This window comes from Panthera pardus, unplaced genomic scaffold (assembly GCF_024362965.1).
Source record: "Panthera pardus isolate Hobbes unplaced genomic scaffold, ASM2436296v1 HiC_scaffold_10, whole genome shotgun sequence".
NCBI classification, from domain to species: Eukaryota; Metazoa; Chordata; class Mammalia; order Carnivora; family Felidae; genus Panthera; species Panthera pardus.
In genome coordinates this window covers 72524210-72544378 of record NW_026526655.1, presented here as the reverse complement: position 1 = coordinate 72544378, position 20169 = coordinate 72524210, and the positions used below count along the sequence as shown (strand labels likewise).

At 36.4% G+C, this 20169-nt stretch overlaps 2 protein-coding genes and 2 long non-coding RNA genes across 7 annotated transcripts in view; 1 reads left to right on the top strand and 3 right to left on the bottom strand.

Annotated features, from left to right (window-relative positions):
* The window catches only part of WDSUB1 (WD repeat, sterile alpha motif and U-box domain containing 1), a 51367-nt gene extending 50969 nt beyond the window's left edge, over positions 1-398 (bottom strand). For 2 of the 4 annotated variants that reach the window (XM_019457241.2, XM_019457268.2), the window contains exon 1: positions 233-398. The gene's annotated coding sequence lies outside the window, so the exon portion shown is untranslated. The remainder of the gene's footprint in view (positions 1-232) is intronic. The other 2 variants (XM_019457251.2, XM_019457261.2) reach the window with 2 other exon arrangements.
* Positions 399-464: 66 nt separating this feature from the next.
* On the top strand, positions 465-1018 carry LOC109271681 (uncharacterized). The gene is made up of 2 exons (XR_002082065.2): positions 465-603; positions 724-1018. It is a non-coding gene; the product is annotated as an uncharacterized LOC109271681 (long non-coding RNA).
* A 6358-nt stretch (positions 1019-7376) lies between these two features.
* Positions 7377-11188, bottom strand: LOC128778660 (uncharacterized). Its single transcript, XR_008424393.1, has 2 exons — positions 10584-11188; positions 7377-10336 (listed from the first exon to the last, which is right to left on the bottom strand). It is a non-coding gene; the product is annotated as an uncharacterized LOC128778660 (long non-coding RNA).
* A 1731-nt stretch (positions 11189-12919) lies between these two features.
* Positions 12920-20169, bottom strand: part of BAZ2B (bromodomain adjacent to zinc finger domain 2B) — a 186122-nt gene continuing 178872 nt past the window's right edge. The window contains 3 exon segments of the mRNA XM_019457313.2: positions 12920-14418; positions 17916-18059; positions 18313-18578. Of these exon segments, the coding sequence (XP_019312858.2) occupies positions 14265-14418; positions 17916-18059; positions 18313-18578 (564 nt within the window). The 3' untranslated portion in view covers positions 12920-14264.

Here is a 20169-nt window from a genome sequence, read left to right as displayed (position 1 = left end):
GAGTCAGGCCTTCCGGGGCGCAAGGCGGCTTTTGACTCGGCCCAGCTGCGGCTTCCACGCAACGCCCGCAGGCCCCGCCCGGCTCCCGGCCCGGGTCGCACGGCCGCGCCCTGCTCCGGTCCAGGTGCTGGCTGGCCCCTGTCGCGCGTTAGGAACCAGATTCCGAGGACCAGAGGTTCAGACACCCCGAGTAGGGAGGCTTCGCCGGCTGACCCCAGCCATGCTCCCCCACCTGCCTCTGTCACTGCTAAACCTGTCCACGGAAGCGGCCACTTCCACCTGGAAGACCCAGGACCTGCGGAATCCGCCCTCAGGTGCCCTCGGAGCGGCGCGGACCACGTGACATGCAGGTGAGGCGGGCGGGGCTGGCAAACGCGGAAATCCAAAGAGAATGGAAACGGGCCCCGCCCCCCGGGCCCGCCCCTCACCGCGGCGCATGCGTGCATTCCCTCCCTTCGCTGCGGACGTCCCTTACTTCTGGCGCCAGTTCCAGATGAGTTCAGTTTGGGGAAGATCCTTTATTTGCAGGGTTTTTTTTTTTTTTCCCAGTTGAGGAAACTGAAGTCCCAAGGCCTAACGAGTGCCTGAAATATGGTTTTAAAGGTGGGATTGTATCAACTGTCTGGTTATTGCAGTTCGGGGTTTTTGAAGCTTCTTCCTTTCTCATTTCTCGTGTGTATTGTCTGTTCTCTTCTGACCTCCGTGATTGTCTTTTCTGTTTAGGCTAGCTCGGCTCTCAGCGGTCCATGACTTGGTGTTTTCTGTCATCGTCTTCGTGCTCAGGTTTTCTACATCTCTTCAGGGCAGTCTGCGGTTCCTGCGATTCCTGCTGTTCCTGCTGTTCACTGGACAGGCCCCTGTGGATATCCTGGTATCACCTTGAAGCCGATGTTCATTCCTCCGACCTTTTTGAGTGTGTCTCCTGGGCTCACGAATGAACCGTGGTTTCGCGTGTAATTGACTGCAAAGTCGTCCTGCCAATCACTTTTGAGATTAAAAAGTTGTGCAGAAAAACGTTCCTAAGCATGCTAACGCTTGTTAACCAAGTGCAAGTACAGGATAAGTACGTGACATTATAGGGCTCCCAGATGCAAAATCAAAGATACAGACAACTTTTATTTTTAAATTTTCTTTGTAAAGATTTTAAAACTAATATTTAAGGAATATAGTGAACTGTTGAAACTTTGAAAGCTGCTAATGATTTTGCTAGTTATTAGTAAGTATATATTGGCAAATTAGCAACCTTTAAGAAAAAAAGTCAATATAGTTTAGTCAAATAAATATAATTTTGCTATATAACTTAATTGTAGTAACATCAATCAAAACACATAATTTCATGCCAGTGACACTGTGGGCACATTGTAAATAAACTACTATAATCCTAGAACTTAGATCAGTTTCAAACTAAGCAGCATATACAGGACACCTTGTTTCAAAATACATGCTGCCTTTTGTAATGGTACTTATCCAGTCCTATATCAGCTTACACTGGCTATTGCTATTGCTATAATACAGAGACTATCCTCCTTAAAAGGAAGATTAGTTACATATTGAATAGAGTTATGAGGCTGTTAGAACCTAACTGAAGCTTCTCTTCTGGTAAATCATTGAAGTAATACTACAAAACATAGCTTTTAAGAGAAGTCTTTTGTTTTCTGTTGATCAGACTTTTTTGTTTTGTTTTTAAATTAAAAGCATATCCATGGGAATGCAAGCTGGTGCAGCCACTCTGGAGAACAGTATGGAGGTTCCTCAAAAAACTAAAAATAGAAGTACCCTAGACCCAGCAGTTGCACTACTAGGCATTTATCCACCCATGTTTATAGCAGTACTATCAACAATAGCCAAAGTATGGAAAGAGCCCAAATGTCCATCGATGGATGACTGGATAAAGAAGATGTGGTGTATATATATACAATGGAGTATTACTCGGCAATCAAAAAGAATGAAATCTTGCCATTTGCAACTACGTGGATGGAACTAGAGGGTATTATGCTAAGTGAAATTAGTCAGAGAAAGACAAATCATATGACTTCACTCATATGAGGACTTTAAGAGACAAAACAGATAAACATAAGGGAAGGGAAACAAAAATAATATAAAAACAGGGAGGAGGACAAAACAGAAGAGATTCTTAAATATGGAGAACAAACTGAGGGTTACTGGAGGCGTGGGAGGGGGGATGGGCTAAATGGGTAAGGGGCACTAAGGAATCTACTCCTGAAATCGTTGTTGCACTATATGCTAATAATTTGGATGTAAATTTTAAAAAATAAAATTAAAAAATAAAAATAAAAGCATACCTAGTTTGCAGTTATGTGAGAGAGGTATTCTATAATACAGTCTACTTTAAGAATTGTTTTATAAAATCAGCCATCAGGAGATAGCTTTTATTTTTAATCCATGCAACTTTAGAGTTTAATGAGGGAACATTATAAAAAGAAAATGAGGAAACCAAAGTCATATATTTGACCTAGCACCTAAGATGCTCATTTTATTTTTTTAAAAATTCTTTTAACGTTTATTTATTTTTGAGACAGAGAGAGAGAGAGACAGTGAGCGAGAGTATGAACAGGGGAGGGTCAGAGAAAGAGGGAGACACAGAATCTGAAACAGGCTCCAGGCTCTGAGCTGTCAGCACAGAGCCCGATGCAGGGCTCGAACTCGCGGACCGTGAGATCATGACCTGAGCGAAGTCGGACGCTTAACCGACTGAGCCACCGAGTCCCCCCTAAAATGCTCATTTTAAAGATGAAATTGAGGTCGCTGGAAATTATTTGTAATGAGAAAGACAAACAGAAAAGGGGCAATCAAAATTCATGATTTTGAGATGCTCCTGTGATTTTTTAAATAAGGGGTGCATCATGACTGAGATTTTGGACACCTAATTACATGCCAAAGTATTGCCAAAACAGTATGTTTCTAAAAACAACTTTGTGACTGTATGAATAATAGAGCTCTTTGTAGGAAACGAAGGAAATATAAATAAGAAAAATAGCTAATAATTGCATCACTCAAAGATTACCCACTCAAAGGGTATTCTAAGTGAAAGAAGTCAGAGAGGGAAAGACATATACCATATGATTTCACTTATATGTGAAATCCAAGAAACAAAAGAGAAACCAAATCACAGGTACAGAAAACAAGCTGTTGGTTGCCAGAGAGTGGGGGAAGGTGGGAGATGGGCAAAATAGAGGAAGGGGATTAAAAGATACAACTTCTAGTTATAAAATAAGACACAGGGATACAATGTAAAGCATCGGGAATATAGGTAAAAATGTGACAGCTTTGTATGGTGATAGATGGTAGCTAGATTTATGGTGATCACTTCATGATGTATATAAACGTTGAATCACTGTTGTACACCTGAAACTAATATGTTGTGTGTCAACAACACTTCAAAAAAAGAAAAGAAAAAGCCCAGAGATAATATTTCCTTTCAGTCTTTCATTCATATAAATATCAATAATTTTACAAAGTCCTGCAAACTTCCTTTTTAAACTTAAACTTATATCCTGAGTATTTTCCATGCCTAAAATTTCTCCAGTAGCTTATTATTCTGTATAATAGTTCACATTTCCAGCAACAATTTATTTAACATTTTCCCTGTTTCAGTATTTTTGTGATTATAAACAGTACTGGATTAGACGGCTTTGTACATAAATCTTTATCCACATTCACGGACATTTACTAAGGAAATTGTTAAATAGAAATAGAATTCCTGGGCATAAGGGTGTAAAAATTCCTAATAGATACTGCCATATTGCTTTTCAGGGGGGCTGTATGGTTTGCACTTTAGGCAACATGTGGTTGTGTGTGTTTCTCCACACTCTTGACAGACTTGAGTAATATTTAATCTTCACTAATTTGATGAGCAAATTGGTTATAATATTCTGTAAGTAAAATATGTAAAACAACCCCCTGCCTACACATGACAGTAGTACAGCACAGAGACCTTGAGGCCAATATGGTTAGCTGCAGGGAAAGGCAAGTTCAGAGAGGGAAGCCTTGCTGTAGCTGTTCTCTAGTCTATGAGTTTGCACTTTTGTGAGATATTAAAGTATCTTGCCAATAGTCTAGAGAAACATTGTAAGAATTCATAGAGATCATTGATCACATAAGTGACTGGTTATTTTCTCTCACAGGACAGATAGAGTCTCAAAATAGTTGGAACTTCAACTTAGAATCTTAAAGATTCAAATTTTATGCATTTTTCTTTACTTATGTAACTGTGAGCAATAATCCTATTTTATCTTTATTTTCTAGTTGTTCCTTGTAATAATGCTACTTAAGGAATATAGAAGAACTTTTAAAATGATATAAAGAAAAACTAACTTTGCAATTAGTTAGCAATACATGCTCTCGAAATACAATTGCAATGGCAATGGAATGGGTGTGAATCAGTTAGTGAGTACAAAAATATATGGTTGAGGGTAGCCAAGAGCTCAAAGGAGGGAGACATGCTAGGAGCTGGAGTGATTAGAACAGGTGGGCATAGGAATGGGTCCTAAATTAGCTTGAAGTTTGGACCAGCTGAGAGATGAGCTTGGGAAATTACCCAGTTCCACAGTAACTACTCAGGAATGTATTAGGGTTGTTTCACTTTGCCCTTTCCTCTTCTTTAGTACAAGAAGTATTTTTCTTGTTTATGGATTTTTAAATTCTAAGTACCATAATTTAATTAAAAACTGTTCTTATTTCTCCTGTGTCATTTTCTCAGTTCTTTATTTTCTAATGTCTTTTTATTAATGCTCTTTAAGAGAATTCAAGATGTTAAAAATGCATTTTTGAAAAAAACACCACATTTTTGGTTTCAGATTCATGTTTTTTTATTACATAAGAAGAAAATGTGATGGACACGATGACCCTTATGGACAGTACTCCTCTGGAAAATTCTCCAGAAGTCCCCCAGTAGACTTTCTCTCATCTGCCCAGAATTGTATCACTTGCCCATTTGTGAAGCACTTTCAAGAGGTGTGTACTTGCCACTTTGGTGTACTAATTAAGATTTACATTCCTGGGGCTGATAAAGGGCCCACTTTCCCCTGAAGCACATGACCAACCAATATCTACAAGAGTGGATGCTGGAAGGAAATAAGGAGACAGCTAATGAATACAGTTAAAGTGTCTTCCACATGGAAAATATCTATACAATAGAAATGTATTTAACTTAAGAGAATAGATGTGAAAGTCACATCTCAATTATGTTATGCTTCGATCTTTAATCCTGAAATGGTATTACTCAGTATATTCACATTGTATTTACCACCTAAATCTACCATACTTGGTTGTGTCTTTTTAAATGTGAAAATGAAAATAATGCACATTTGTTGCAAAGATAATTATGATATACGGATAAGGAAGATGACAGAGATGTTAGTCTTCTTAGATTCTACCAACCAGAGAAGAAACCACTGTGAACATTTTTATACATCCCTTCAGAATTTTCCCCACACTAAGTGCATTAAATATATTTTAACAGAATTACTATACATTCTATAGTATAATCACCTTTTACATTTACCAATATTGATATAGATCTATGTGATAGTTTTTAATAGCTGAATAGAACCTATTTTTAAAAAGTCACTTCTATATTCAAAAGAATTGAGCTTTGCTACAACGAAAATATTCAGAAAAGCGTATCACAAATGCTGAAAGCAATATTAAAAAAGAAATTGTAAACATGTTTTGACAATTGGAGGAGTCACTAGAATACGTATATAGATAGCTTCTCAAGGCATCACACTGTCTCCCATACAAACCTACCTCATGTAAGTGTCTCACTAACCTTTGGTAATCTAATGAACTCATTGAGCTTTCCTTTCACTTCAGAGCCCAAGATTTATTCCCAAAGGGCTCTAAGCCTTAGTCCTCTATCATTTGCTACTGAATTCCCCCTCAATATTCACCATATTCTTTGATATCCACTACCATGATTATTAGGGCTCTTTTTTTTTTTTTTTTTTTTAATTAAAGGGGATGGTAAGGAATCTGTTCTGGGAGCATAAGAATACCCTTAGAAATGGGAGCGCCTGGGTGGCTCAGTCGGTTGGGTGGCCAACTTGGGCTCAGGTCATGATCTCGCGGTCCGTGAGTTCCAGTCCCGAGTCAGGCTCTGTGCTGACAGCCTGGAGCCTGTTTCAGATTCTGTGTCTCCCTCTCCCTGACCCTCCCCCATTCATGCTCTGTCTCTCTCTGTCTCAAAAATAAATAAACGTCAAAGAAAAAATTAAAAAAAAAGAATACCCTTAGAAATCGAGCTTGATACTTATTTTTAAAAAAATGTTTTTAATTTTGGGGCACCTAGGTGTCTCAGTTAGTTAAGCCTCCGACTTCAACACAGGCCATGACCTCACGGTTCCTGAGTTTGAGCCCTGCATCTGGCTGTCTGTCAGCACAGAGCCCACTTTGGATCCTCTGTCTCCCTCTCTCTCTGCCCCTCCCCTGCTCACTCTCTCTCAAAAATAAACATTTAGAAAAATTTAGTTAAAAAGTTAGAATTTTTTTTTAAGTTCAAGAATGAACTATCTACAATTTATACCCCACAACACTTTTATTTAGTCATCCAATGAGAACAACCCAAATGATTTTCACGTGTATGATCAAGGTAGAGAAACTACAAACAGATCTCATATTAATTTTGCTACTGCCTCTCTCTTGATTTAAACACTAAGGTGCAAAATTCTCTTCGACTGAAGATACAGAGGATCCAAATTAGCTTTTCCTGTAACCCTGCATGTAGCCAACTCCTTACCCACCACACCTCCAAGCACTACTTTTGCTGTAGTTAACTCATAGGTATATACAGGCCCCAGGAATACCTAAGAACTTTCAATATTTTCTGTTCAATATACCTAAGCTTTTTCTTTAGCAATATCAGCTGTCCCAACTAACTAGAGCAAATGCAAATGTTTCATCTCCTGAATATCAACTTGAAAATAAAATTTGGTTGAAATAAAATTTGGTGCAGTTTTTACCATCCCTAGAAAGCAGACAGGGTTAGATATGACAGTTACATTAAAAAAAAAAACCAAAAAAACAAAAAACAAAAAACTTCAAACATACACAAAGTTGAAGCTACTAATATGATTTAGATAAATTGTTTGATACTTTTCAAAACATGGTATTCAAATTCAATATCTATAATAAATTGTTAGTGAAAAATAATACACACAAAAATTGAACATTTGTTGGAGGATGGGGAAGAAGAGTCCTCTTTCACTGCTGGTAGGTGTGTAAACTGGTGCAATCATCCAGAGAGTAATATGGCAAAAACGTGGAAAGTGTGCACATACCTAACTTGTATAGATCCTAGAGAAATTCTTATCGCAGTTAGTTTTCTACTGTTATGTAACAAATTACTCAAAACTGAGTGACTTAAAACAGTATTTATTATCTCATAGTTTCTGTAATAATTCAGTAACATGTAGAAATCAGTTCCATTTCTATACACTAATAACAAGCTATTGAACAAAAATTAAGAAAATAATCCCATTTATAATGACATAAAAAAGAATAAAAAACCTAGGAATAAATTTAACCAAGGTGAAAGCCTTGTACACCAAAAACTATAAACATTGATTAAAGACACAAATAAATGGAAAGATATTCTGTGCTCATAGACTGGAAGAATATTGTTAAAATGACCATAGTGTCCAAAGCAATCTACAGATTCAGTACAATCCTCATCAAAATACCAATGGCGTTTTTCACAAAAAAGGAACAAACAATCCTAAAATTTGTATGGAACCACAAAGACCCGGAAGAGCCAAAGCAATCTTGAGAAGGAATAACAAAGCTGAGGGCATTACACTTACTGATTTCAAACTATAATACAAAGCTATAGTAATCAAAACAGTATACTACTGGCATGAAAACAAACACATCAATGGAATAGAATAGAGAGCCCAGAAATAAAACCTATGCATATATGATCAATTAATCTATGACTAGGCAGGCAAGAATATGCAATGGGGAGAAGACAGTCTCTTTGATACATGGTGTTGGAAAAACTAGACAATTACATGAAAAATCATGAAATTGGACCATTATCTTATGCCATATACAAAAAAATTTACAAAATGGATTAACAACTTCAATGTGAGACCTAAAACCATAAAACTCTTAGAAGAAAACATAGCCAGTAAGCTGTTTGACATCAATCTTAGCAATATTTTTTGGAGCATTTTCCAGGCAACAAAAGCAAAAATAAACAAATGGGATTACATCAAATTAAAAAGCTTTTGCACAGTGAAGGAAACCACTAACAAACGAAAAGGCAACCTACTGCATGGGAGGAGATATTTGCAAGACATACATCCAATAAGGGATTAATATCCAAAATATATAAAGAATTCACACAATGTAATATCAAAAAACAACCCAAGTAAAAAATGAGCAGAGGATTTGAATAGAAATTTTTCCAAAGGAGACATACAGATGGCCAATAGTCATGTGAAAAAGTGCTCAATATACTAATCAGGGAAATGCAAATCAAAACCAAAATGAGATATTACTTCACACTGATTAGATTGGTTATTATCAAAAAGACATAAAATAACAAGTATTGGCTAGGATGTGGAGAAAAGGGAGCCCTTATACACTGTTGGGAATATAAATTGGTGCAGCCACTATGGAAAACAGTATAGAGTTTCCTCAAAAAATTAAAACAATACCACAGGATCCAGCAATTCCATTTCTGGGTACTTATCTGAAGAAAACAAAAACACCAACTTGAAGAGATGTATGCACCCTTATGTTCATTGTAACAACAGCCAAGATATAGAAGCAACCTAAATGTCTGTCAACAGATGAATGGACAAAGAAGATACGTTGTGTACATACACACACACACACACACACACACACACACACACAACGGAGTATTAGCCACAAAAAAGGAATGAAATCTTGCCATTTGTGACAACATAGATGAACCTAGAGGGTATTATGGTAAATGAAATAAGTCAGACAAAGACAAATACCATATGATTTCACTTATATGTGGAGAAACAAAACACGCAAAACAGATTCATAGATACAGGAAACACACCGTTACCAGAAGAGGAAGGGTTTGAAGGGGGCTGCAATAGGCAGGGGAATCAAGAGGTACAAACTTCCAGCTATAAAATAAAGTCATGGGGATATAATGTACAGCATAGGAACAGAGTCAATAATATTGTAATAACTTCATATGGTGGTAGACAGTAACTACATTTCTCATGGAGATCAATTCATAGTATATACAAAATAAATCACTATGATGTACAATTGACGCTAATATGTAAACTATCCTTTAATTAAAAAAAAGCAACAACTCAGAAGTAGCTTGGTTGGGTAGTTTTGGCTCAGGGTCTTTAATGAAACTGTAGTCCAGATGTTGGCTGGGGCTCCAGTCATTTGAAAGTTTAACTCGGGCTGTAGGAGCCACTTCTAAGATGCTGCAGTCATTTGGCTTGCAAGCTGGTGCTAGCTATTGGCTGTTCCAGATGGGTATCCTCATAACACAATAGTTGGGCTTACCCAGAGCAAGTGATCCAAGAAAACAAGGTGGAAGCAGCAATGTATTTTATGACCTAGTCTGGGAATGCACAGGCCATCACTCTGCCATATTATGTTGGTCATCCAGGCTAACCTTGATACAATGTGGGAAAGGATTATACAAGAGCATGAATACCAGAAAGTGGAGATCATTTGGAAACATCCTGGAAACCGGCTTCCACACATAGGCCCATAGAAGATATGTATGACAATATTCACTGCAATATTAGATTTTCATTCTCAGAAAATTTGAAACCAAGTATGGTATGAGCCTGTGACGGAATACCTTGCAGCAATCAAAAGTAGTGAACTAGATGTACACATTACTTTTTGAAACTCGAAAGAAAAACAAATTTATAGCATAATGCAACTGATAAAGTTAAAAAAAAAAAACACTGTTTTGCACACTGTATATTTGTAAAGATACACATGTTGCTAAATAAATATATAAAAGGCTAATTGGAAAGACACGTCAAAGTATTTGTATGTGGGGGGAAGGAAATCGAAGAGTTGCTGAATGAAGAACTAGAAAAATAAAAGAAAGTCTTTGCAAGAACAATGTGAAGAATGTGACATGAATCGAGAGAGAAATTACCTCAATTGTATACAGTTGAGGCTTAACTTTTTTTTTCTTTAAGGTATAGTAGTGTAGCCCTCTCAGGTTTGGGAGATCTCTCACTAGAGCCAAGTTCCTAGTAGATAAGGCTCTATTAGTTTCCTAGTGTTGTATTTTTTTTTTTATGAGTCATAATCCTATGGAAGGGAAATTTTGATTCTCTTAAAAATACTTACTCTGTCTCCTTGTTGGCATGAAATTCTTTTTTTTTTTTCAACGTTTTTTTTTTATTTTTATTTTTTTTATTTTTGGGACAGAGAGAGACAGAGCATGAACGGGGGAGGGGCAGAGAGAGAGGGAGACACAGAATCGGAAACAGGCTCCAGGCTCCGAGCCATCAGCCCAGAGCCTGACGCGGGGCTCGAACTCACGGACCGCGAGATCGTGACCTGGCTGAAGTCGGACGCTTAACCGACTGCGCCACCCAGGCGCCCCGGCATGAAATTCTTTTAACAGAACACAAACTTCCTTCATTTCTCAAATGGACATATTTAAGATACAAATAACCTTGAAGAGAGGGAGCCCACAAATAAAATTTACAGGAGGAGTAAATGATTGATACCAGATTTCCTGGTTGAGAATGTGTTTACGGGGTGGCTAAATGAATAGGACTTTAAATTTCTTGAAAGGGGATGAGGTTGGAGGTGATGGAAAAGAGAAGGAACACAGAGGGGGTGCATAAGGTACCAAGGACAGATTAGATCCTCATAATTTTGATTAAATTGATGATTTTAACAAATTTCGTTTGGGGGTTGAAACAAGAAAAAACAATCACCTTGCATTTACAGTAAGTTAGTTATGAGTTCAACGTGTACCCATAGATAAATTTTCACTGTTCAATTTTCACTACTGTTAACAACTAAATAAATATTGAATTATTCTTTACATATTTCAAACTGATGACTATTTTCTGTGTTTTCTGTGTTTCTATTACTCAGTTATTCTTGGTTGGTTACTCCTTGAGTGATAAGCTAAATCTAAATATGTGGGGAAGCCACATATAATTTACAGAGCCATCAAAACTAAAGTGGAGAGGGGCGCCTGGGTGGCGCAGTCGGTTAAGCGTCGACTTCAGCCAGGTCACGATCTCACGGTCCGTGAGTTCGAGCCCCGCGTCAGGCTCTGGGCTGATGGCTCAGAGCCTGGATCCTGTTTCCGATTCTGTGTCTCCCTCTCTGTCCCTCCCCGGTTCATGCTCTGTCTCTCTCTGTCCCAAAAATAAATAAACGTTGAAAAAAAAAAAAAAAAAAAACTAAAGTGGATAGTGTTCAGGTTTAAAGCCTAGTTTAAAGTATGTTGCGTATACTTGTTGTGTGACAGCAGAGGGTAAGGAAAATGTTATTATATTTAAAGTGAAAAATGATACTGGTTGATTGTAGATATACCCAACCCAGGGTACTGTCAGTGCAAGATTCATTCACAAAACAAAGGATCCACAAATTTATAGTAACAATAGTTACCCAGACCAATTGCCCTTTTCCAATCATGTCCACTTCTTGAACGCCTACCCTTGGTGAGTAACAATAACGAAGACACTAATCTAAAGGAGCCACTATTGGACGCCTGGGTGGCTCAGTTGGTTAAGTGGTTGATGTCAGCTCAGGTTATGATCTCACAGTCCGCAGGTTTGAGCCCTATGTCAGGCTCTGTGCTGACAGTTCAGAGCTTGGATCCTGCTTTGGATGCTGTGTCTCCTCTCTGCCCCTCTCTTGCTGGTACACTGTCTCTCTCTCTCTCTCTCTCTCTCTCTCTCTCAAAAGTAAATAAACATTAAAAAAATAAATAAAGGAGCCAGTATTTACCAAGATTTCCTTTTTTTTTCAGGGACATTTATTTTTAAAAGAAAATTATCACTCTTGAAAAATTGTACTTTGTGTGTTTAAGTATTTTATTTCTCATTTATGAGCTCCTCAGACACCAGACATATTATTATCAAGCTGCTTATATACCATCTAATATAAATTAATGTAAGCATGTATCATCCCTAAGGCACAACACCCCCATGAAGAAGACTCCCCATGGAGCATCTGGCAGTTCAATAAACACAGAAACCAGACACTTTATTCACAGCACCACCTTGTTCTTTTCTTCACATAGTCTTTTTGATGAAGCACCAGCCCCTTAAGGCATCAGTGCAGTATATGGTTAACAAAAACTGACATATTTACATAACAACAGCTGATTTTCATAGAAGTCTCCACAAACAATCTAGAAATTTTGGAAAATACTCAGTGGCTTCGAAGCATTTTAAAGTTAGTAATATTTTCTTCAAAACTTTTCTACTCTTCCTTCACTATTAAAACCATTCTCTAAGGACATCGTCTCAGGACCACATCTTCACTAGGCTGTACGCTCCACGATGGGTCTGTGCCTGTCTCGTTCACCACTGATTCCTCAGAGCCCAGCAAGGCATCAAATCATATTTCAAGAATGCTTGAATTGGTAGCTCACGACTTATTAGACTAATTCATAGGATCAACTTTGCTTATTGACAACTGGGTTATATGTCTACCAGTAGAGACATTTCTCATTCAGAACAAGACTTTTAAAATGTATTCTAAAATTTTCATATTGAAAATATGAAGAAAACAAACAATAAAATGCTGTTCAGAGATGCAAGTCACAACATTTGACTTAAAACCACCCTCCTCCATCCAGCCCACTGTCCTTTGAGCTACAGTCTGTTGTTCCTCCTTTATGATTTTGAAAAAATCAAATTCAAATGAACATTTTCAGGCTCATTAAGAAAAACTAAAAAACTAGTTTGTAAAAGTCTTTTATTGTATCCGTGCCACACATAGTAGTGAAAAATAACACTCCTAAAAAAAAGAATGCTACCTTTTTCACAACATTTTATTTTAAATAAAACTTCAAGTACTCTTACATAGGTACAAAAAAAATTCTGATCTATTTGCCTCCAACAGGCCACCACAACACACAGTAGATAAAACACAGTGGTTACAAATGTCTTTTAAATTTATTTCTGAGGCAAGGCAAATGGGAAGGAAATGTTTCTATGAAAAAATACTGTGTGTGTAGGAAATTGTCACAATTTTATTCCACATGGATACAAATGATTATACTTTAATTTAGGCCCTGGTGGCTTAAAATTATATAACAAAATAGAAAAATGGAAAACTAATATCCCCTACACCCTGTTTCAAAGGCAGGCACTACCAAGATCAAGGAGACGCCACAGTGTTGGTAGAGGATAATTACTGTACAAGCTGTATAGCTATAATTACCTTCAGACTAAAATAAAATGCTACAATCCTTCTAAGGCATAAACAATAATGTCTCCAAACAATATATACACATAATACATATTTAAAACAAGACTTAATATAAACAATAATGAACAGTATATACATGTCAATTTTTCTTCACTGTCTTGAAATACAATTTAACTACACAAGTGATGCAGCAACATATATATATATATATATATATATATATATATATATATATATATAAATGTACTTGTAACTCTACAGTAAAGTTTATTTTTGGTGCTTTATAGCACATCAGTGTAAACAGTTTAACTTGGCTTTGTTTTATATTTTAAAACATTCCTTGTTGTATTTTCAAGATTTAAAGCAATTTTCTAGTTCTTCCTTTTCACAGAAAACGAAGATTCTGGATGTGGTTTAATCATAAATAATTCATAAAATTAAATACATTCACTAAAAAATAAACTACAAAGTAAAAAAATGAAAAATAGATATTTATTGAGAGGGAAAGGAGAACCATTTCCCACATTAGAGCTCTGGTGTTGAATATTCAGTGCGATTTGATATATTTTAATTGCTATTGCACTATAACACCCTTTCCTTTGAAAATTCTTTGGGTGTGCTTCCCTGTTCTACCTAAGTTAGCTGATAAATCACACAAACCAATAACCAAGGGCCTTGGTTGTTGTAGGAGTGAAGCCTTTAAAAATGGTATCATTCTTCTGATACTTTTTTTTTTGTTTTTTTGTGATGCTTATTTTAAGGAAAAAAAAGTCATTATGTATGTGCCTTGCACATTTATGTAAATACAGTTCACATTGCTGGTCTCATTTGTCCTTGTTTAAAAGGAAAAAAAAAGAGAGGTTATTATAACTTCAGCTCACTTTGAAAATATCTGTCCACTTTTTTTCAAAATACTTCCTCATACTGTGGCCAGCTCTGCCTATATCAGAATCATCTTCATTAAATGTTTCACAGTTGTCAAAAACAAGCCTGACATCTACAGCAAAGGTTTCAAGGTTTGGATATCTGAAAGAAAACACATGATTTAGAGATTGTGTTTACAGGGTGGCTTTCTTTTATCAACAAATGAAGATGTAATAAAAGGTAAAAGGAAAAATAAAACTGAAAGAAAAAAAGATTAGGATAACTACATTTAAACTGACAGAAAACATATTGTACTTTCTTATAGATATGCATTTAAAAAATTGCATGTGTTCTGAACCATGTAGTTAAGATTTAAAAAGATTAAATGGAAAAAAACCATTTCTCTGAAGATCAAGATATATTTCAACTAACTAGCCTTTTTCCCACATCCAATTTCCTGTCTGACCTGTACACAGTTCTCCGTCCCAAGACTCATCCCACTTGACTGATTTATTAGTTCCTCTGACCAACTGTGGTACCCTATCATTCATATTCAAAAATATTTAGTTGTGGGGCACCTGGGTGGCTCAGTTGGTTAAGCATTTGACTTTGGCTCAGGTCGTGATCTCACAGCTCGTGAGTTCGAGCCCCACATTGGGCTCTGTGCTGACAGCTCCAAGCCTGGAGCCTGCTTCAGATTCTGTGTCTCCCTCTCTCTCTGTTCTTCCCCTGCTCACGCTCTGTCCCTCTCTCTCTCAAAAATAAATAAACATAAAAAAAATATTTAGTCGCAATAATGTAAATACTTCCTATGCACTGTAAACGTTATACTTGCCCTGTAGCCTTTACACACATACATCTCAGGACATATTGCTCTGTGTTAAATCAGCCCCATTTCCCATTTCTGTTCTTTTCTCTTCAAATGTGCTCTTTTGCTAAAGCACTGGAGTGTGATAATCCAAAACAAGCCAAAAAAAAAAAAGTACGTGTTATCCCTTCATCAGAGGTAACATTATGAGGACCTGCCTTTCCATAAGAAGCACTGTGGCTTCAAGTTCTTTTTTGGCAGAATAAGTCCAATCCTCTTTCTCTGTAAGAACATGGAGAAAAGAACAGAAAGGTGAATGAATCTGCCTAAACTCATTAGTTAAAAAAAAAAAAAAAAAAAGAGTGGTTTGTTTGAAGCCAACTGAAGCCAAACCAATACAGTTCACAAGACGGCTTCTGGAAATTTAAATTAATTCTAGCTTACAGTAAGCTAGATACTAAAATAATTTACCTATTAGAAATACCCATGAAGTACACACTGAAGCTCTGAGACCTGGGAAAGTAGAATTATTTCTTTGATGGACTGTCTTGTATAGTCTTCCCCTTCTTCCCACTTCCATTCTACTATGTGCCGTAATAAAAGGAGTAACTTTTCTCTATCTGCAATGGGCTCACCAAATTAATTCAGAACTTATGTCACCTCACCTATTTTCCTGTTCTTCTGGGGATTATTTTTTAATGAAGGCAAATTCACATAAAATAAAGTTACCCATTTTAAGATGGCATTTAGTACATTCACGACATTTACTATTACCGTTTCTATCTAGTTCCAAAACCCTGCCATTATCCCCAAAGGAAACCCTGTATCCATTAAGCAGTTAACCCCCATCCCTCCCTATCTTGTCTCTGGCAACCACTAATCTGTCTTTCTCTGTGGATTTATCTACTCTGGAAGTTTAATATAAACGGAGTCATACAACATGTGTGGGAATAATTTTTATAAAATATTTTAAGGTTACTTTGAGAAATATTTACCTCTTTAGACTGTTCCTTACTGTAAGAGAAGGTTAATGATTTTTGCTGGGGAGACTAGAATTCTGGTGAAACAAATACTATTCTTATGTCTTGTCCCTCTTCCTTTACAGAAGGATGGAGCAGTATATGGAACCCAGAAAGAGTCGCTAAAGTAGGTACTTCCTCCACTCTACTTTATACATTTCTAGTTTAAACATTTGAAATAATGTTTATGAGTTTTGGTTCCAACTTATTAGTTTGGGTTTAATCAAACAACTTGGATTTAGAAGGGTTTGAATCCACTAAATTTTGCCTCCCACACAGCTGGCATCACGAACAGGATTATAGAGAACTGCTTCCCTCTCTCTGCCTGCTTCTGCTGTGACTTCCTCCATTCACCAGGCCTCATTCTCAAAAGGGTGTGCTAATGTTTGGTAATGTCTACGCTCTGCCTTGGTGTTTATTTTGGGGATCTGGAGGCTTAGGTTGATCCTCCATCCAGGAATCGGAGACACATGTCAAGTCTTTCTGTGTAAGTCTTGTCGTGGCCATGTTGATCATAGAGCCCATGATGCTGCCCACCTAAACATCTCATTGTTTTGAAAGAAAAAAGCTAAAGAACTAGTTTATATCCAGACAGCAGCCATTGCTTTTTGGTTCACATTAGAACCAATAGTTTTAATAATTTTAAATGTTTTCTGATTTGGGGCAGATCCCTTCTATAATTTTTTAAAAAATAAAACAAAACAGACATAATCTTTTGAAAGGCTGACATTTCAGTCTCCAAAGAAATAAGTTAATCATTTGATCAGTCTCTCAAATCCTTTCATACATGTGAGAAGGACACTGATTATTAGGAGTTAAATTCTACTTAACTCTTCTACACTGAATGTAAATTATGGAGCACAGTGATTTTCACCAAAAGAACATTTAAGAGGAACTAAACAACATACTGCATTGTAAGGATAACAACACCACCACCACCACCAATAATAATGTGATTAAAATCTATCTTACGGTTATTCTTCAATGTAAAATTCCTTCTTTCTCCATATTTTTTGTGACCTTGCCTGAAATTACGGTCACAGGGTAGATTAAGCTAAACCAGTATGAAGGAGTAAGAGGAACAGAGGAGAATGGAGAAGAGAACACACAAGCTCCCAGCTCCTGGCCACTTACATGGGGGATGCTTTTGTGTGGGCTTATTTGGTAAGTGAACAGCCTCATTTTTGTGGCTCCAAAATGGGCCACTGTTCAGAACCAACTCAATTCCACTAACAGCTGCTACTTGCTGGTAGGAATTTGAAGTAGTCTAACCAATATCATTAACTGTGGCCAGGAAGTCACTTTATTCTTTGGGTAGGATCACAAAGAGAATGTGGTAGAGAAGAGCAAATAGTAGTTTTCTTTCACATTTTAAGAAGTAAATTTTTAGTATTCTCCAAGACCTCACAAGAAAACTTTTAATATTTAAAATTTCCAATGACCTTCTCTCTCTACATTATAACAATCTGAAAATATTACAGTCAATTTTTATTAAATCCACACGAGATGTTATCAATATTCCGCTGATGTATGATAAAAGCTCTCAATTATGTTATTTATTTACTTACTTTGGGAGACTTCCCTGTTACTTTTCTTTACCTCTTAGGCTGGGTCAGGTGGCCTTCAATGTCAAAAGCAGCTTTATCACACTGCTTTTCCATTGTTCAAAAAATTCTAATTGACTTGTCTAACCAAACACACATACAGACAGACATATACACACACACCCCTCCAAAGGTAGGGCTTTTATTTAATGTGTCTTTGGCTCACTAGAGGACTACCCAACACATATTAAGCATTCAATAAATATTGAATTGAAATGATTTACTTACTGCCCACTACTTAATTTCTCTCTAATTGTGGAAAAATCCATAGGCTTCTTAATAACTTTCTTATAACCAGGAACGAGTTTCAAGTTTACAGGAAGTAGAAAAGGCCACGCATCCTCATGAGTTTCCATTTCAGTAAGGATCATACTAAAAAAAAAATAATAATATTTGAAGTCAGTATCTATGCTTTAGAATTATCTATTTTTATTAAAAACTTAGCTTTTATAATCCTTCAAGTAAAAACAATGCAAATTCATTTATTAAAAGAGATGAAATACATTTACTGATATTGTAGACTGTACATTTTCCTATCTGTCAAAAGTTGTCCAAAAGTCACCTTTAACACAGTGGGAAGTTTCTAAACAAAAAAATGAGTACGTGTGTCTGAAATAATTAATACCTGCAAAGAGCGAGGTCTTTGGAGTCATCTCTTTTAGGTTTCTTAACAGAAGTAGAACTTTCCTGTTTTGACAAGTTAATAGAAGTGTTTTCCTCTATTTTTCTTTTTTTCAGGTCTTTGTTTCCTCTTTTCAGTGAACTATTTGTAGATGCAGAGTCTTCATCTTCAGTATCCCCTGTTAAAGTTCCTTTCTTGCCTTTCTTTGACTCATTAGTCTTTTTTCCTTTGACATGAAGTTTTTTGATTTTTAGAGTTTGACCACTTGCCTTTAATTAAAAAAAAAAATAAATAAGAAAATAACCATCTACAGACCTTTTATTACTTTAGCGGCACCTGGGTGACCCCGCTGGTTGAGCATCCGACTTTGGCTCAGGTCATGATCTCACTGTTTGTGGGTTCAGGCCCCGTGTCGGGCTCTGTGCTGACAGTGTGGAGCCTGGAGCCTGCTTTGGCTTCCTTCTCTCTCTGCCTCTCCCCCCCTCACGCTCTCTCTCCCTCTCTCCCTCTCTCTCTCAAAAATAAATAAACATTAAAGTTTTTTTTTAATTATGTAAGTCTAACAGGACAAAAAGAATATTATCTCTGATCTAGAAGGCTGATAATTTTATTTTTAATAGAGATTTATGAATTTGTTTTCCCATAAGGTTAAAATCTAATAAAGCATGAAAAATCTATCTTAAGAATTCTTAAAATTCGAAGATGTTGATTTATGGTAATCTATCTTTGGTACTAAAGAACTTAGCAGTATTCCTTTAGTGTAGTCACTAACCAAACGAGTTTAAAGGTACAAAAGGACTATCTTTGAGAACACAGTTAGGAACAAAGGTGAAAATGAACAAAAATATAGACCTTATTAATAAGATACTTGAAGAGGTAGTTGAAAAGCTAGGCTAAAACATGAAAAATAGCTCAGAAAGTGTCAAATAAAGGAAAAGTCCTTTATATGTGATTAAATCTACTGGAAATTGATATATCTGTTTTTTTAAGATAAAGAAAAAAAAAACATTTGCTATGAAAAGAGAGTTCCATAAAATTGTGGTTCTCAGGTGTGAATAAAGCAATGGTGAAAAATGAGAGAGAGAGAGAGAGAGAGAGAGAGAGAGAGAGAGAGAGAGAATGTCTGTTTTTTGCAGAAAACAATAGACATAGTATAAAAGAGATCACATTTGAAATTTAAGGTTACGAATTCTAGCTATAGCTCTGTCAGTGACTAGCTATGGAATTTGCACAAAAATGTCTGAGGCCCTATTTTGTCATCTGTAAAATTAGAAAAGTAAGCCACACAATTGGTAAGGTCATTCTAGCTCTAAAATTACATGAACAAAAATCTCAGTGTGGCCTTCTGCAATGTAACTACAACTGTAGACAGCACATTGATGTAACAATGAGCCCCCATCCTTCATCTAGAAATAGGGAAACAAGTCTGTATTTTGAGAGTTAAATGTTATAATAAATATAATGGATCCTAGGAGAGAGATAGGCAGTCACTGGTAATGCACGATTTTGTTTTGGTTTTCCAGAATAGTGCTAACCTTCTTTCAAAAAATGATTTTTTCTCCTACCCAGACTGTTAAAAATTCTTAGACTGCAGAGTCAGATATTTGGTCTAGGCTTAATCTAAAGTTGGCTCTATTCTTGAAAGAGTTGGCTGAAAACATTACTTTGGAGTATTTCATATTAATTTCTTTGACAATTTCATGAACTCTGCTATTAACATTTTAAAATAATTGCTCTTAAGCAATTAAAATTATTTGGTTCTCTATTGGGAAGTTAGAAATATAGTTAAGGAGATATTTTAATTGCCTGAAATAATAAAGCAAACTATCAATCTGATACCTTCCCCATATCATATCAAAG